At 38.6% G+C, this 20,161-nt stretch overlaps 1 protein-coding gene across 5 annotated transcripts in view; it reads right to left on the reverse strand.

Annotated features, from left to right (window-relative positions):
- The window catches only part of KCNQ5 (potassium voltage-gated channel subfamily Q member 5), a 311,589-nt gene that overhangs the window by 55,793 nt on the left and 235,635 nt on the right, over positions 1-20,161 (reverse strand). For all 5 annotated transcript variants that reach the window (XM_086608281.1, XM_086608279.1, XM_086608278.1 and 2 more), the window contains exon 3: positions 14,487-14,613. In XM_086608281.1, coding sequence (XP_086464407.1) covers positions 14,487-14,613 — 127 coding nt within the window. The remainder of the gene's footprint in view (positions 1-14,486; positions 14,614-20,161) is intronic.

Here is a 20,161-nt window from a genome sequence, read left to right on the forward strand (position 1 = left end):
GAAAAGAGGCAAATTGTAATGTTTTTCCCAGGTGGCAGTTCCTTTGCTCTGTGAATAGTCCCCTCGCTATGAAATCAGTGGGATATTTCACATAGTTATGGCAGCAAAATTTGGTCTAATATGGGCTGAACTTCCAGTGACCTTGCTTAAGTATTTACCCCAGAAACCAGGAATTTTCAATATTTTTTGTCTTTAAAATGTCCAGAATCTTAATTTTTATTTTAAGGATTAAACCTGTAATTACATTTCTGAATGGAGAGATGATGAATATTACCATATTTAGAAAGACGATGAATGCTATCATATTTTGTAATTTGTCCCATTGGAAGACGCAGAATTATTTAATGATAAAGTACAATTCAGTATGTGCAGGATTGTAAAAATCTGCAAACTGGCTTTTTAGAGGCTACTCTGGAGACATACAGTCTTTCGAGGTGACCTGAATTCACCCTCTGAAATACGATACGCTCAAGCATTATTGTCTGCCTATAAAAAAAGCAGTTCAATGATGTCATCCATTGAATTATATCACCTGAACATCTCTAGCGTCATTTGGGGGAGGCAGGAAGCTGAGTTCTCCACCTCCCACAAGAAGCTGAGTAGATTTACAGCAACAAGGCCTCAATTTTACAAAGAAAAAAAACCCTAAACAACATCATCAACAACAACGAAATCCCAAGCAATATGAGATAATCTGATTTTTCCATATTCTAAAAATAATGGTGCTCAGGCTCTTGAGTCCTGGCAAAATTTGCTTTCAGCTATGCTTGAAGATAGCTTTTCTTTCTGGTCAGGGATCGGATCTCTCTGCTTAGATGCCAGACACGTTATGATTAATCGTCACCTACTAGTAGAAGTAATTGGCAGGATATCTTCAGGAAATTCTTGGGATGGATAACCAGATTTTGCAGATGTTGTTGTCACTCCAGCCAAAAGGTCTTTGCATTTTCAAATATATAACTCCCTGGCTGGAAACCATCTTAATTGTCATTACAGGCAAAATAAGTTGGTGCTTTCGCTTCCTTTTGTAATCTTTTTTCAAGATACAAAACAACTTGGTATTTTTAGAAGTAGGAAAGAGAAATAGTTTTGTGTATCAAGATAATTTGCAGAGATAAACACAGATGAGTGTGAAAATTGACTTTTATTGCTGTTGAAAAACAGGAAGACAGGGATGTATGGCAGTGGCACATTGTAGAGAAATAAGTTATTCAAAAATGTCTAATACTGTCTAGGCACTGAAGTGGAATTAAAAAAAAAAATCCAGAGTTACTACTTCCACCCTGATTTTTTTTCTTCTAACAATGGAAAAAGGCTACATTAGTCACTGACTTCAATTCTAAGGAGTTCACCAAAACGGATCTGTGCATAGAAACTTGGATTTTTCTTACTCATCAGCTGATCAGTACTTGAGTGGAGAGATCAAAAGAGATGAACCATCTTGAAACCTTCTCTCCATCTATATTTTTAATTTGCAATGTATTGGAATTCTGTGATGAAGCAAAATATTTTCACGTGAAATGAAAGTGACCTCCTGGAAATACATACATCGCCTTTCTAGGACACATATTAATTTTACATAGCCAAAGTGAGTCTATTTAGAAAAGCAGCTCACCAACACATAAAGCTATCTTTTCTGGTAAAGAGAAAACAGTAGGAATTAAAATTATGTAAGATAAATTAAATTAAAATTGTAAAAATGTATATATTACATAATATTATTTACATGATACAGCTCTTATATGTAACAATGAAATAATACATTAAAAATACATGTTTTTTATATTAAAAAAGCATCAATGTGTGGTTCTTAGTCACTGACTGACGTTAAACTACTACTCAATATAGTAGTATAAAAGAGGTTCTGTTTCATGTATTTTCAGTGCCATGGAAAATAAAATCTGCATTAAACTGCAAGTGTGTTTTAGGAGGTCAATTCAAGGGTTTTATAACCGCAAATACTGTGAGTTTTAGCTACAGCACCATGTCCTGACGCTGAAACTCCAGGTTTGATGGGAACCCCCAGAGTCTGGTGCTGGGGACAAGATCAGTTCTGCAAAGCAGCTGTGCGCAAAGGGGACCGTACCCCATGGCATGTCACTGGAGAGCCCATCCATGCAAGAACAGGCTACATCGAGCCCCAGTGCAGGTCTCAACCTGGCTGGGGCAAGAGTGTACACTTGGCTGAGGGTGGCAGTAACTGATGGAACGTGATGTCGAAGCAGCTCAGCTTATTCCTCTGCAGCACATCAAACAGGACGGATAAGCATCTAAATCTCTGCCACTGACCCCCAGCACACACACACAGACACTGCAAAGCAACGTGGTCCAGGGGAACAAACCAAACCTACTTCCTAAAACTGAATTCACTCACCTTTCTGCTAAACATTTGCTTTTATGCTGGTCCAATGCTTAGTATATTTCTTCAGCCTTTCTTAATGAAAAACAATTAGCTTAAGATTTTTTGCCTCAGTCACAGATGGGAGCTGGATAGCCTTTCTATGTCAAGGAAGAGAACTATCCCATGTTGCCTCTATCTATGAATACTCCAAGCAGCACCAGTAAATCTCTTTCTTCATAGGCACCTTAGTATGCCTTCACTAAGCCTTGAGTAATCAAGCTCTTTACCATACAATGCAATCATATGTTGCTCTCAGAGAAAATAAAACAAAACTGGAAACTAGTCAAAGACACTTGCTAGTGAAGCTAACCAAACACAATATATTTGGAATCTGTAGGTCAAACAATTTTTAAAACAGAAAACAAGGAATATTTTCAAAAAGTGAATATTGAAAATATTTAGATTAAAACTAAATATTCCTATAGGAAATCTCAGAATGAGGAAGATGGGTTAGATTTTTTTTTTGGTCATTTTTAAATCAAGGTTTATAATGAGATCCTAATTTCATCCCCAAGAATGGATCAACTGATGTTACTCATTAATATGCCAATGTACTAAAAGTATATGTACACTGTTCCTGTGTAAAAGTAGCACACTTTCAGGCCATGATGACAAATAAATCAAAATAATGTCATTTTACCTTTCATTGTAGATAAACAAAATATTCTTCTGTGGGCTGAGAATCTCAATAGCTCAACAAACACTGGATTTTAAACTGTAGTTATGGTTACAATTTTTTATTGAATCTGGATGAAAATAAAGTTAATGGGAACATTTCACTTGTCTTTGTACTGTTAGCAATTAAAGTTCATGGCCTTGTTGAGTACACACTCTTTCTATGGATATGAATAAATCCTCAGCAAACATCTTTATATTATTAACAGCTGGCTCAATAAATCTTAAAAATCTAAGGGCCTCCTGCAAGCTAAGATTAAATTCAATTGCAAGCCTTTCATGGATTCATACTTTATTAGCCTTTTCCAATAACTGATCTTTAACAATATTAATATGCACCTGCCAGAAGGAATAAAGCACTATTTATTCAGTAGGAGTTTTATTTGCCTTTAAGACAAGCTGACAGAAACACATTTAAAACCGTATCTTTGACCCAGTGTTCGTCAGCCCAATTTGTGCCCAACCAAAGAAAAAACCATCAGTAACACATGCAGATCCTTCCCATAAATCTTCACTTGTTCTGCCCAGTAACTCAAAAACCCTGGGAAAATAAGGCTTGCTAGTCATTTTACTATGTCTGAGGCTTTTTCCTGGATGATAGCAGACTTTAGTGAAAAAGGCTACTGTTCTGGAGAGAAAAAAACCTGAAGATTTCTGGAGGGAAAGGCAGCAGGATGGATAGCCGGACACACACACAAATTTGATGAATAAAGTGGTTCATTAGGTCAGACTCTAAGAAAACCACAAAGTTATCAGCAAGAAAAAAACAAAATAACTACAGGCATGGCAAGAATCGTGTACGGAGAAAGGGCTGAATAATTTAGCAGCAGTTAGTCAGAAGACAAATATGAGATGGCAGATGGAGGTATGCAAAATAGTAGAAGATAAGAAGGTCTGTTGGATGCCTCCTATTTACCCTTCCTTATAAAAGTGAGATCAAAGGACAATTTAAATCTGATAAAAAGAAATACAACATGCAATTAACTTGTAAAATTCATTGCCACGGGATATAAAGGAATAATCAGGGAAAATTAAAGACAAGATTGGATTTTCTCCCTGAATTGCTGGAATTAGATTTTTCAGTGGATCCAAATTCCTGTATGAGTCAGCCACTAATTACCGAAGTCCAAACAAAAATGTTGTGTGATTGGCTATTTGGACTACAGGTATTAACACCTTTTTTTAGAGATATCTGGCGCTAGTAAGTGTGTAGAAAGACCCCAAACAGGGCTCCTGTGTGATCCAGCCCAGCAGAAGAATCAGTGCTGTCTCTGTGCTTGTAACCACATACGTAGGAATCTGTAGGCAGGAGCCTGCACTTTCACGGCCTTTCCAATCAGACTCTAAAATCTCAGGGAGGGACAGGCAGGCAGGCTGTCTGGAAGTGCCTGTGTAACGTGCTCTCGAGTCACACACAAAGCGAAGGTGATGCAGTTGTATGGGAGTGGAAAGGCCAAAAAACCATGACAACAGAAAAATCCTGGATGTGAGGATGTAAGTGGACAGGCAAAAATTCAGAAGTAATGATGCTGAAAAGAGCAGGAGGGAGAAATGCATGTCATTGAAGAAGACAAAAAGCCTGTTTGTAGATGGAGAGGGAAGAGGCAGTATTAATAACCTGCTCTCAAATTCACGGGGTGGGGTGGAAGAGAAGGTATCCAGTATCTAGTTCAGTTATCTAATGCACATGTTGAAGGCAGGAACAAGAGTCCCTCAGTGTTGACTGAAAGAGATAAATTCCTACCTTAATTTTTCTGAGCTGTCCTCTGGAGGCATATATCTCTCCCAGTTGCCTAAAACCAGAACTTGCATTCCTAACCTACACAACTATTTTGGATGTCTGCACAGTCAGTGCGAGTGCCTCCTGGGGCTCCTGTGTTTCTGTAAATACAGAGTTTACTCAGGTGATACAGAACCAGAGATTTCCAGCCACTCTTTACACTCAGCTGCTCTCCCGTGTGCAATTTGTGGGTGGGTAGCCTAAGAGGGACTACTGTGCCTGTGAGAAGCTTTATATGTTTTGGAGAATACTAGTGTGGGGCACCTTGCAATCACCCTTGAGATTTTCCGGTGCGGGAGATGTGAAGAAAGAAATGGAAGCTCTATTCAGTGCTTGTCCAAGAGGGAAAAAAACATAATCTGGTAGCTTTCTCACAAACCCAACAGCAGACAATCTCAAAGTGAGATCTTAAATACAGTAGATCGTGCCACTCTGCGTGACAACCTCTCCACTCTGCCTCATGACATTTTAATCTGAGACGGAGCAGTTCCCAGTGCGGAGATCTCATGAGCAGGCTGGACTGGTGAATGTGAGCCCTGGGGCCAAAGGGGCCCTGCCTTCACCTTGGCTGCTCCCAGGATGGTCGCATACACACGTTGGGGCACTAGGACTGGGAGGCATGAGGGTGGAAGCTGCCTCTTTCTGTGGCAGGGATGGATTAGGCCAGACTCCAATAGCATTTACATCATCTTGGAGCTTACAGAGGTTGATGTAAAACAGAGCTAGTGGACACCTTTCTTAGATTTGTTATTGACAGCAATATCATCTATCAGTGGAAAGGTCAAATCCTTGCCTTTGAGAGTTATCAGCACAAGCTTAAAGGTAAAAAATGTAATTTTTCTTTAAGAGGAGACTATAGGCTATGTGAGCCAGGTGCTTAAGTGCTAGGAGTGGGAAGAGAAGAGAGGAAATTAAAATGTGCAGAACATGTCCAATTTGCCATCTAGAAATACGCAAATATTTCTACTTAGCCATATTAAACTTGAGATACAAATACTGTAACTCTGTTACACAATGTAACAATGTTGTTACATTGTCAAATCATTCCTAATTGCTGTATTTAGTTTAACACAGTTACAGTTTAGCTGTAAAAAGGAGTTAAAAAACTGTACTTTCTCTTCTCGTACACAAGTCTCTCTCTAATGTAGCAGCTGGAGTGTAACCATTCAAGGCATGATCATAAAAATAGAGATTTCCTGCAATTCCCACTGGACTACTCTGCCCATCCGTCACTTTAGCAGTGCTGGTGGCAACACACAGTTCTCTGAAGGGATGTAAAAGAATGGAAACATCTGTGGAAACTGAATTTCGTCAAGCTTTGTGATCACTAATAAGCTAGTTGCAAGGTTGGACGAAGACACCTGGCAATCAATTTGATTGTACTGAACATAACAGGGGGCAAAGCTTGTGTTTTAAACTGTCAGCATTGCCAGTTAACAAATTAAAGCTGAGCAGATGCCAGAAAACCGCATTTGTAGAAAATAACACTATCTCTAAATCAACTGAAAATGTCTGTTTTTCTAAATGACAATACAGCCAAGCAAAATGAAACCACTGTTTTCAACTGACTGCAGCTACAGTTCTCTTCCTGGAGACCTGGCTCACACACATGACCTAAACAGAAACAAATTAGTCTTAGCAAAGACAGCAATAAAGTCACGAAATTAAACAAGCATAAGAGTAATAATTATAAACTAAGACCACTGAAGAGATGGAAAGACATACAGCAAATATAAGATAGCAGCATGTTGCCTGCTGTCATATGTTGCAGGGTGAATGAAAAAGGAGCAAAGTGATCCATGCACAAGGATTATTAAATGTGTTATTACAGAAAAATGTGAATGAGGTAGTTGCGCACAATACAGTACCTAGGGTGATTGTTTCTCACTATGTTTCCCCTATTTGCATAGCACTTTCGAACCTTTCTAGAAAGATTCCTGCACTACATGCCAAGCTGGTAAACTCCATGTAGACCTTTTCAAATGTCTTCATTTGGGCTCACAGAGGTGAGGCTGAGACACCACAAGAGAAAGCACAATTTGATTGACTAACACCAGCAAGAGCAGGTAATCATGGCTCAAATAGTCAGACTGACAGTTATCCAATGTGCCACACCAAGGCATTAACATGGAAATTTATTGTTAACACGCTACCAAAGCACCCCTAAGGAAGTATATGCATAGAAGACACTCTGAAAGTGACTTTTGAAATAAAGCAGTACCACAAGCTCCGGACATCACAAGTGTGTGAGAGGCTGCACGTATGCCAAGGATAGAGTTAATGGGCAGTTGCTATTTTGGACCAATATGGAAATGTTCCTAAACGATTCAGATTTCTGCCTGGAGAGTGTAATTCGCTGCTGCAAAAGCAAAACCTGGACAGCCACAGAAGTGGCAATTCCTCTCACAGAGCTATGGAAAAGAGCTATGATCTGAGATGGGAGTTACAAGGAACGTCATGTTTCATCTGGAAAGAAGCCAAGAAAGATGAGTGTTTCCTTGCATATCAATAAGGTTCTGACATGTTATTCACTTACTTAATTAAAAATATAATTTTTTTTTTAGATACTGGGAATGATAAAATTTGAAAAACAAATCAACTATTTTACTGTTTTTGAGACTCCATATGCTGAGGTAGGCTACCTGTCTACCTCTAACTTCCATTTCAGTGCTTACATTAACAATTACTTAATTTTGAATTGGAGAATTTTACATGTATGTATGGAAATTTAAGCAACTATCTTGCCTATGGATATGATGGGAATTCAGCACAGTAAGGCAGGATATGAACATCTCAAATCGAATAAAGACAGGTAGCGAAAAGAAAGATATTTCTGTAAGCATCTTAATATACTGGGTATCTCTAGCAGCAACAAGTTTAAAGCCATCCCTAAAAAACGTGAGCAAAATTGAACATATCGAGTCTAAAACCAGAAAATGTCGACTGCCTCTTGGTCTGTCAGTTGCTTACCTCCTTCTTACTGTTCATTTCCAAGTCACTGAGGGCAGGCTCATTAGCAGCACTGGAAGTTCTACAAGATACTTTATAATAGATAAATATCTACAAGATATTTTATAATAGATAATATGTAATATTATTAACCAATTATTAAATAATAATAATATTTATTATTATTATTATAGTACTACAACATATTTTCTGAGATTCACATGTGAAAGATCATCAATCATTTGAAAGACTCCATAAATCATTTACAGAACCTGAGTGAGCACAGACAGAGAACCTCATTATTTCTAAGTCATTTGACTTGACGTTTGACTTTAGGAGATTTTCCTAACAAAAGTGAGGTGAATTAGGAATCGCTAAACATTTTAGTGAAGGTACCGAGTTATATCAGTCTTGTTTGGAATGGACATAACTACCTCATGCTTGGGAAAGTGTCTGCAATAGCTTTCTAAGAAAGTAATCCTAATGTCACAAATAAATTCCTTTTAGTAAAAGGTCTCTGTCTTTTAACAGGCTTTCTGTCACAAACCTGTCTTCATTTGCTGATTCTTCACATCCCAGTGCTCTAACCCATTTCATCCATTCTGGTGTGAATCTCTTCTAATTTGTACTGCTGGAATTGTCTATTTATGAATGACTGATTATTCTTTGGATGAACAAAATCAAGGTTTCTCACGTAGCAGATGACTACAATTAACGCCAGGTGACAGGGTAAATCAGCATCTCTCTCGGGACCAATTAAGAATTATTTATTGATGTTTGGATAGTTTCAATGGGGCTGAGAGACTGTAATTTCCCGCTCCAAATCTCCCAGAGCAAGAATTTAACCATACTTTATCCAGAAACCAGAAACTGTATTATTGGCTATTCTGCATGTTTGAGATAAAGAGTGCTTCTAATGTTAAGGATAAAAAGATGCAGACTGAATACAAAATGTCTTTCCTCAGGAAAAGGGAGTCTGTCTGTTTCCATGAACTACTTTGATTTTAATTAATCAGTATTTTTCATTGAAAAATAATTTCATCAGAAATCTTACACTAGCCTTGTTGACTTCCTTCCTCAGCAGATATCTCAGCAGATAGACACACAGAATATGTATGCAAAAAAAGCCCAGACCTCAGATCAAAACCTCAATCTCCAACCCTCATGAAGATGACTCTACCCACAGCTGCCCAGTGGGAAAGAAGTCGTCGTTAGACACACCTCACTCAGGTTGCCCAATTTGTGATAGGCACTCCTCTACTCAAAACAACATGGTAGTGACACTAGTGTAAGATCAAAAACCCATGCCAATCAACAAATACAGGCTGCTGAATTCTTTAGCATGTACCAGAAAGAAATTTCAACACGAACTGCATCATACCAAACCAGCAGATTTCTTTTGAATAGCAGACATACAACTTCTAGAAAGAGAAGACCAGAGCCTGACGTCTTTACACACATCAAATGGTAGTTTACTCAGCAGTGAGGGTAGGAGCCAGCAAAAGTAACTGTGAAAGAATAAGGCCCATAGATGATATTCAAAAGATGCTATTTTTCCTATATATTTCTAAAAACTGTACTGCCAGGACTGTCAAACATGAAGATATGCCACTAAATATTAGTTTTAAAAACATACACAGTCTGGGACCAATTCAGCCTAAAGAGCACCTCTGTTCATTGCAGATAATTATGTCTGCTGAAATTATCTGAGGAAGTTTTGATTTCCAGTCTTAAAGTCACTACCTATGTCAGAGTATTTTCTGGCATGAAGTGGGTAGTGTGTTTCTGCGATGAGTTCAAGTCAGGCTGGCGGGAGATCCCTCAACATGGAATTTGCTCCTGCTGGTACTTGATTTTGCTGGGATTTATAACAAGATGTGATGTGAGATGTGTCTCCTTGGTCAAGCATATACTTAATTACAGACCATCGCTAGGTTATTTAGAGTTCAAATTATACTGTAAAATGGCTGTTTATATTGTTTATCGTGAGCAGTAGATTTACTATCTGTCTGTATTTAAACTATATAATGTGTCTAAATACCAAGGTGACAGACACGCAACGCATCATTACTTAAATATATTGAATTAATTCAAATTAAACGTTCAGCAGATCTTGTAACACACTAGATATGGATTTGTTTACAAAGGTTTGACAAAAGTGCCATATGATGGTTCATTACCACTCTAATTAATGAAAAATAGATCCAGTAATACGCAACAGCCGCTGCTATCACTTAATGCTCTGAAACGAGGTTTGCCAGCCATGAAGTTCAAGAGCCTGATTACAGATAATGGACTTAAGCTTCCTGTTGGGAATTTGTTCATTCTGCAGCCTCAACAGAATTTGAACTCATGACATTTTCATCAGGCTGTAGCTTGACTAGAGGTAAAATAGAAGCAGCTGTGGGGAAACTGCTAATAGACTAACTGAAATACATGGAATCTTTCATCGGGCCGGATCACCAGGAAGTCTAGTTGCCCTGGAGAAATGTTATGTTACTAGAAGGGGGTTCAAATTTAAGGTGAGAAATATCTGAAATAGGAGTTTCAAATCCCAAATTTAAATCTAGAAGTCACATAAAGTTCAGGCACTAAAATTCACTGCTTCCAGGGTTTGAAGGGAACTGTGCTCATGTGCTCTTCTCTTGCTCTTCTTGGACTTCCTCGCATAGGAGTCCCAAAGTCTCCTACAGAGTTAGTGGAGGGAAAGAAGTTCCTCTGAAAGCCTAGCAGACTTCAGACATGCAGGTGAGATTGGCAGGATTTAATTCTTCTGACCCACAGCTTTTTATTATTCCTCATTATCTTTACAATGAGGAATAATATCTCCTCGTATGGCAGCTGTCCTCACAGACTGAGGTTTCTTTGTGATGGTAAAACCTCTCATATAGACAAGACAGTGGCCAGAAGTTTAATTTTGTCAGTCTCATGCAACTATCTAGGAGGCTCATTGCCAGAGAAAGGGCAATGGACTCTTAATTTCTTTCAGTGTCCCTGAATGACTTGGCAGGGAGGGGATGCCATGCTTTCTTCCCAACTAGCAGACATGTCCTCTTTTCTTTCAAGGCTCTTCAGGGAGCATGGTTCCTCCTAAGGCATGGGCAGACACAGAGTTCTTCCCGAGTATCAGCATCCTTGGCCCCCAGAGGCAGCAGTGAGGAGATGCGGTGCCTGGATTGCTACTCTTCCGCGCAGTACAACACAGCAACATTGCTCTGCAGGGCTAACAGACAAGCTTCAGACTGATATGCCTGGGAAATTTAGGATTTGCAGAAGTAAGTACATCTTTAAGTACATTAAATACATGGGAGGGTATGTTGGTATGCCCTTTACATTACATACACAAGCTCATACACAATCAGAGAAAATGAGCGATGGCAGATAACTCCTGACATGGAACAAAATACAAGTCAAGGTTTAATACTACATTATTATTCCCATTTTCACAGAGATAAACAAGGGTATAAAACTGTCATGTAATTTGATAGATATCATTACTAACCTGGTAGCACATAGCAATGCTTGATGAACTAATTTGTCAGGGTAGTGACATTGTAGGCACTCTAACGTAAGCACAGAGCTTTGGCCCCAAATAAATTTTTTCTGGTTATTAGGTTATTAATGGGAAAAAAATAAAGGCCGTCTGAATGTGACCCTTGAGGCAATTCTTGAATTTATTATTTCTAGCTCTTAGGCCATTCCCCTATGTGATTTGTGTTTGATCACAAAAATAATCAGAGAACAGATCTGCTGGAGATATATAGCAAATTTAATTAATAGTAAACAGACTAAGTCTTCTAAAATATTATTGTTCTACTGTAGCAATAAGCAGAAAGAATAACTGAATGGATGACTAAGTAAATAATTAAACAAACACATGAAAAGTAATAGGCCGAAACTAGCCATGTGCTTTTAAGGAGACCGTAGCACTAATTTCACTGAAGCACTAAGTCCCCCTGAAGCCTCCTTTCTCCAGGCTGAACAAGCCCAGGTCCCTCAGCCTTTCCTCACAGGGCAAATGCTCCAGCACTGCCTGGAGTGGTGGAGCGTTTGGTGAAGTGAAGGAAAGCTTGGTGGCCTTCACTGAACTCACTCCAGTTTATTGATGTCTTTCATGTATGGTGTTGGAAGGAGCAAGTGGGCTGTAGTATCTTACATGTGGTCTGATGAGTGCTGAGTAAAGGGAGATAATCATCTATCTTGACCTAGTGCTCTAGCTAATACAACCTGTTGGCCTCTGCTGCTTGGGCACACTTTGCCATGGCCGCAAAGCCACAGTGTCTGGCAAAGAGTTACTCTATGTAGCAAGAGTTGCAAGATGACTTGCTAGAGGTTCTTCTTCAAAAGATTAAATCTGGAGAGAGACACAGAATAATTAACGGCAAGAAATTCAAGCTACCGGTTTAGTTTCCAAAAGCTGCACAAGCAGCTGTACAGTGGTTTGCAGAACAAAGTCCCCTTTTCATCCAGTGAACCAGCACAGGAAGGCATCCACAAGCAAAAGACTGTTGGCTACTAATTAATCCTGCTAGCAAGTGATGGAGTTGCAGGAGGGACAGAGAAGATCTTTATCTAGCTTTAAGGCTAGATATTGCCTACGTGAATATAGGTGCAACAAGAAGAGCAGGTGAATTCCAGAGAATGGAGGAAAAAACCACAGTCAAGTGAAGAAAACCCCAACGCTCACTGAGGCTTGCACAAGGAGACCTGCCTGAACTATTTCACAAACAGTAGGAGGGTAGTTATGAGCTGTTTAAAGGAAAGGGGGGAAATCTATGTCAGTCACTCCACGATGACAGGCAGAGTTTTGGACAAGGTAAAACCACTCTATTCACTTTTGCTGGGAATTAACACCTTAGACTGAAGTTAATAACTGGCAGAAAACTCGCCAGTTGAACGGAGACAGGAAAGGGAAGAGAATCGAAAGCTGAATTGAACAAACTGCTAGTGCTTCTGCACGATGGCATTTGGGAGAGCAGCAAACCACTCTGGGATGCCAAATGCTTCTAGTAAGTTCAAATTCTTTAAATATTTATATGTTTCTAGTAAGTTCTAAACGGCTGAAGTAGGTTAATTTTACTAAATTAACAGTCTGGTGCTTTCTTGTGATTGTGTGCTGACAAAACCTGACTACTGCAAAGTTTCAGGTGCACCACAAAATCTTGGAATAACGGTAAGTCAGGTTAAGGAGGGTGGCCGTGTTTGTTGATGCCCGGGAAAGTGAATGTTGGAATTTCTAGCCTTCCCTTGACAGGTTGCTGGTAAAGGCTGGGAAATTTTTTGAATTTTCTTTCCACTTTCCTTTCAGCTAGGCATGGGAACCTTGGGACAAGTGTGTGGCCTGGTGCCTGCAGGGTTGGGTAAGGTACCTACCCACCTCCCCTGCAGCCTGAACAAAACAAGTGCCAATTCCAATACTTGCCTCTCTCCCACAGTGCCTTAAAATAGCATAGATGGGGCAATTTCTTCCGAGAGGGAGACAGTCTGCGATGCTTTTCCACCCCTTATGCACCTTATGCACTTATGCACCTCTTGCTAAAGCCCCTTTCTCCATTGCAGGAATTCCTCAGCAGAAGAAGGTGTGGATTTACCAGGGAATGAGGCAGAAGGCAAAAGCTTTCTTTACAGATTAGCCCTAACCAGTGCACCAGTCTGCTATGCCACGAGACACTGCATAACTCCTTTTTAGACAAGGATTCAATTCATGTACATGACGATATTGTTATTCACTGTTTACACTGAGACCTGTATGTGTAACTGCTATAAGTGTGTGACTCTGTTGTGCTAGCTGCTGTATAGATGCATGGGAGAATGTGTTTCCTGCCCCAATCACTCTATAAGTTAATTTAAGATACAAGCAGATGAAACGAAAGGCTGGAGAGAGGAAGGAGGCTGAGAATGAAGTTGGGACATGAATATCCTGAAGTTCCACAGACGTCCTGTAAAAAGCATTTGCACCAAACCATTAGAAAAACAAGAAATTATGAGGTTAATTTGGTTAGCCATCCGTGATTTCTACCTTTATCAGGAAACTGCTTTCCTGCAGGGTCTTTTTAAAAGTAAGGTTTTGACTGGTTGTGGACCTATTCACTATTCTCAGAGAGAATTTCTAGAGCAAAGAAGTCTCTTGAAATAGTTGTAGAAGTATGCTATATCGTAAGCCAGAGTCGCTGGCAGGGAAGATACCTAGACTGTCATGCAGAAAGCAGCAATACAGGAAGCAGCAATGCTGTCAGAATCATTTCTAGGTAAATTTTCAAATTTATTGCAGTGTGCACATGTTTGATCACAGAGGTTAAATAAGGAGAACACAGTGTATGCACATATGTTCATGGTATGTACGCGTGCGTATTTGTGCCCATTAAATGCATACAGCTCCCATGAATTCCAAGGAAATTATCTCTTAATTCCTCATGCTTCCAATGCACATGCCAGCTGTATGACATGCATAGGAAGATGTCTTTTGGAGAAAGTAAGAAACATGGGCTGACTAGTATTTAGGGACTTTGTGATTTTATATCTAGAAAAGCCTTGGGCAGATGATAGGTGACACACAACTATTCTGTATTTACACTTGCTTACTGTAAATACAGTCTGATTCAATTAGTTTTCATTCAGAAGCAAAACAGAAGGGAGGGCTTTTATTTTTATCTTAAAATAAACTACAGCTGGGGCACTCACCTATTACACAGAACGGTTTCCTTGCAAAGCGCAGTCTTCCTTGCCATCCTCGGTATCGACAACAGCATCCAGCAGACCAGATACGAATAATAAATTCCAAACCAAAGACAACAATCATGACAAATTCCTAGAAACGGAAAATAAGAAAAATGCCTTTTACAGATAACCAACACTGAAGCATCAGGAAACTTATGACCACTGTGTGTGTCTATCAGTATATCTTGAGCACCTGATGATCCCAAGCCAAACTTGGGACCCTGTTTCCCAGGATGGTTACACATCTGCACAAAGAACACAGTCCTGAGAGCTTCCTGGTGAGGGGCTCAAGTCTAACCTGAATAACATTAAATATCCACTAAGATTGACTACTAGGCGTGAAACATTGAAGAAATGAACCACACAAAAAATATCAAAGCAAAAGACTCAGTGTCTTTGGATATTGAAGATCAGCCTACAGGTAAATTAGGCAGCTAGTGAAGAATACATGTTATGTACTCACACCCATAAAGTAAGTTCTTAGTTCGAAGGCTGAATGTTTTGGTAGATATATTCTCACTGTAGCAATATACAGGTGAAGTGATTAAGATGATGCAGAAGCATTTAGGAAATCAGTTTGTTCCCAGAAGTAGGTTAAGATACATGCAAGTGTAACAATATACAATGGGTATGTAGTTGTTTGTAAGAGAGTACATGAATATTTACACTAGGCATAACTTTCCCTGGACAACTTGTGAATGAAAGCATTTAAAAATCTTGCCCTGTTTGTCTGGCTTGCTTTTCTTCCACATTGGAATGTTCTTTAAGATTGTCCATTTCAATAGCATCAGCTTGTTTATGCAACTTTTATTGGAAGAAATTTTTCAGTACAACAATGAAGTCAGCAGAGTTGCAGTAATAGAGTTTGGAGCACAATTCGGCTCTGTATCTTAAGGAATCTGAATCGCTACAACATGCACTGATATAATACATACGCAGTAGTATGAAATTATAAAATTAATTTGGATTCTCTTCTGGAATGCCGTCATAAAATTACAGGTTTTGAAATGATAAAATAAAAACTTGTGTGTTAACCAAAAGAAGGAGAAAAGTACTTGAAGGAACTTCTTAAGCAGTTCGTCAAGAAGAAGAGGTTGAAAGCTGTATTTGCTTTGGCAGCTGAATGCATTTCCACGTCCAGGAGAAAGCTGTTCCTTGTCAGCCAATTAATTTGTTACTTCTACAGGACGAGTACTTGTGTGATACTGGTAAGAAAATATTGTGAATGAATAACAGGAATATTTGCAAGGGTAGGGTTGATCCAATATTGACTTTTTCCCAACAAACAGTTGATATGTTTTTAGACTGTGAGACCCTACAACTCTGGAAGCCAATAAGGCTGTAAATATCACATACATCAACTCGTGCATTAATTTACCTGAACAAAGGGCATTATTAATATTATGTCACACAACAGTGCTTTACTAGCTTATGATCACTGGTAGTACATTGAAACATTGAGAATTTAATTTGCTTCTGCTGTCATAGAACAATTGGAAAACATAGTATTCCTTCCTAAAACATGTCAGCTTGTATAGCTACATCACATTGAAAGAGTTTTTAGAGCCTTCTTCAGTGCCTTCTTTTCCAGTTTTGTAAATCCCATATTGAATTCCTAAACCAGAAAAGCAGAATGAGATCCCTCTGCTAAAACACAGTTAAAGAAAAGGTGATATTTTTTGTTAGAAAACACGGAAAAATGAGTGCGAATGTTTGAGGTTTTCTTTTTATTCATGCTACTACAAAAAACTTCAGCTTAATTCTATGGACAAAGTTATTGCACAACTTTTAAAAGGATTATGTGCAAAATTGAAAAAGTTCTCCATATAGTAACAATAATTCATAATAGTTGGCCACCATGTGGTACATTTCCTTGTAGGAAATTCTGTGCAGGCCAAGAATAAAACGGACAAGAAGCCAAGTGCAAAAAAGGAAGAATATGTATTTTAGTTATTTAACTACCACTTTTACAGTGGTAGTTAAATAATGAATTGTCAAATCTGGTTTACACATAGTTAGATGATGTCTCCAAATTTATGGGGGTTGATGGCAGGCATCCAGGCCATCTGACATCTGATTCTCCTGACTAATTTTCTTCTTTGGGGCAGGGGTAAGAGGTACCCAAAGGAGAGGAAGCCAGCAAAACATGAAACATTCTTTGCTTCCAATAAAATATTTTCCATGTTAAAATGTGATCACATTTCATTTGACTGAAGTTTCTTGTCTTGCTGATCCACTCACGCAGGAGTGTGTCCTTTGTGATACTCTAGACCCCAGTAGGGCCTCCAACGAAGAACTGGCAAGAACGGAAAGTACTTAATGGTTCTGGAACGACTAGTCTACAGCTCCAGTTCAGTTAAATTAGTATCACAAAATTGCTGGTAGAAGTTGAAAAGAGGTAATTTTTTTTTTTTTTTTTTTGTAGTTTAATATTCTGGTTCCTATTAGTTTTATGCAGTTTTATAGTAATTATCTGTACTACTGTTAGCAATTCCTATTTGCTATGCTTGCTTAGTTATATATACAAAGATGAAGAAGACATTCTGTGCTGAAAATATGTGTTGAAGAGTCTCTTGTACTACATGATGTGTGTCGGGGCAGAAATTCTATTTGTCTCTCACACACACACAAACACATATACATGTATTACAACCAGAAACTTCAGGGAGATATATTTATTTTGAGAGAGGAAAAGAGCAAACAGGTGTTTTCTCAAATTTTTTTTTTTTGGAGGGTGGGGTAAAAGTATAACATTTTTCTTTGAGTAACAATGTGACATACCTTTGTTCATTCCTTGAAAAAAATAGTTGCCATATCTAGTAACGTTACGAATCTTTGCATGGTGATACTATTGCAAAATTAACTGAAGTTTCTACTACTTAAGTAAATTTTAACAACAGCCACTGTAGTTATAGTAAGTGAGCTCAAATATATTAAACATGGCTCTGTGCACCAGAACGCTAAAAGAACTGTTGATTTTATAAATACTATATATGATTTTCTTCCACACATACCAAATTTTTGAAAGTTTTAAAATACGTTATAAGCTTTAATAACAGAAAAGAGATTGAATAAAGTGGAGATGGGTTTTCAGACTTATTTTTGCACTTTCTGAAATAGTGATGTTTCAAAATGATCCTTACATCCTGATCACTCCTACTTCCTCAAAGAACACCTGATTTTGAAGGGAATACATATCATCATTAACAAAGTCTAAAGGAAGAGGATTTTCTTAGAAAATATGAATGCATTTAAACAGAAACTCTTCATAGTAGTATATGTGACAGTTGTGTTGTTGTATTTCGGATTATTCCAGGTCGAAACAAAAGAGAACAACGAATCCCACACCACTGTGAAAAAAAGTAATGTTTTAGTAATCAGTGCACTCAGTCACAATGTAAAGTCAAATCTCTGTCAAGGTTAATGCAGGCCAGGGAAGGACGTTATTTCTTCCTATTGCAGCTGCACAGTCATGAGGTTCTTGGTTTTCCATGGACAAAATTGGAAGCATGGACCCTAAACAAGATCAGGATATTTTTTTTTTTAATTCCATTTGGAATGGCTTATTACAAAATCAAGCATAAATCTAGGCTTTTAAATAACTTAGATTTAGTTCCTTAGCAATTGAAACAAAAATCAGAACATAATTGGAAAAGCATGTGACAGAATAAATCATTAGACCTCACATGATCTGTAGGCTTGCTGTAGAAATGATGCATTCCAAGTATCTCTGTCCTATGTATAGTATGATGGAACCTCATTAATTTTGGATTACTTATGGCAATATGAATAACAACATTTACATCAGAATGGGAAAATCCTGCACTGTTGATAAATCTGACCTCCTTGAAAATTCAGCAAGGCTGAATTTGAACTGATGAGCTAGTTTAGATTTACTGGAAACTTAACTCTTCCCTTCCTAGGTAGAGCAGAGATGCGTTGGCCTTTGCTATTTCTTCTTTTTCTCCTATCTTTTCATACTTTTGCAATCACAGCTGCATCTGGCCCTGCACCACAGTTAGCACAATCTGTAATTTTTTTGGCTATTTAAGCTCACTGTAAGACCCCCCCAGGAACTGATATGGCAGGTGCATTGATAGTTCGGATAGTGGAACATCTTCCTTCACAAAGCACAGTTCATCCAGACAGATGAACTTTTTATTCTGAAATGTTTCTGCATACGCAGCTCCAGTTGTCAGAAGGGAACTACGCATATGGGAGAGAAGCAAGGCCATGAAACACATGGGCTTAAAAGATTGACTTGCTTTTGGCATAAGAAACACAGGTGTCATCGTGGTCCTGAAGCTTTTTTTACATCTGCATGTGCCTTGGTTGCTCTGCCACTGGAACAATGAGGGTCATACAAATGGCAGGAAAGGAAAATAAGAGGTCATCCAGAGGAAATTTTCTACTAACAAAAGGTCCTGGAGGACTCTAATGAACAGGGTTGACAATTAATTAAACATTGTACAATCCAGCTACAATGAGCACTTTTTTTCCTATCTAATTAGGATACAAGAGGTAATTTGTTGAAATTTTCTACATTAATATGCTTCTCAGATAGTTTTCAATGATAAGGATTTCCCTAACATAGCATAACATTAAAACAGCAAAAAACTGTTTTTATTATAGCTTTCTTGTTCATTAACATAACTGCTTATTAAAACTTAAAATAATTTGCTGCTGCTGAAATCAGGTGCCTTGGTTGTAGACCATAATTTCTTGAAATTAAAGCCATTTTCATTATGAGAAAATGACCAAAGTTGAGCACTCTGTGCTGTTCTTCTAGGATGCTCCTGATTATTTTGCAATGCTTAAGCAAGCTGAGGTTTGGATATAAGAAATGTGCCCACAAGACAATGGCTCTGCTGCTACTTTAATTATATTTCTTGTATGGAATTGTGGTGTTAAGTGTTCTAAAGGCTAGGGAAGTAGGACAACAGAGCTGCAGATTGATATCAGGAGGTGCCTGCCTTTAGCTCCTAGGATAAATGATTCTACAAGTGGTATTGTCAGAAGCCCGGGAAATGGACTAGAACAAATCAAATTAATCCCCTGAAATAAGCTTTAATAAGGCCATAAGTGTTTCCCTACTGAAGACAACATCTTTGCAGTGTAGCTGCACTGCAGATGCTCATCTGGTGTAAATCAGCACAGCCTCACTGCACTAGCACCACAGCAGGAATAGGAGGAGCAACGTCATGTCATACAGCTTGGGAAATGGCGCCTCTGCCCTAAAAACTCATAAACAGGGAAGTCCAATGATTCCAAATCAGCTGGAGAAGTGGGAGAATAACCATTTTCTTGTCCTTTAATTTACGGCTGCCTAGTTTAAGAATGTCACCAGCTGCTAAAATCTCTTTATGGTGACACACGAATAGCTGGTACTATTCAAATAGCAATGCTTTATTATTCATCGTCAAAGAGGATGAGATTGTTTTCTTACTCATTGAAAGCAAGAACGTTACACCTCAACCTCTGCATTCCTGCCTCAAGCAGAAAACCCCACCCTCTACTGATTCAAAGTACCGAGCACCAGAGCTGGGCTCTACACTTTATACAGATACTATCGGGATGTGAGGGAAAGCACAACGTTAGTCTGTCTCAGAGAAACCCAAGGAAGGTTTGAGCTTTAAATA

The sequence above is a fragment of the Tauraco erythrolophus genome, chromosome 2 (genome assembly GCF_009769465.1).
Source record: "Tauraco erythrolophus isolate bTauEry1 chromosome 2, bTauEry1.pri, whole genome shotgun sequence".
NCBI lineage: Eukaryota > Metazoa > Chordata > Aves > Musophagiformes > Musophagidae > Tauraco > Tauraco erythrolophus.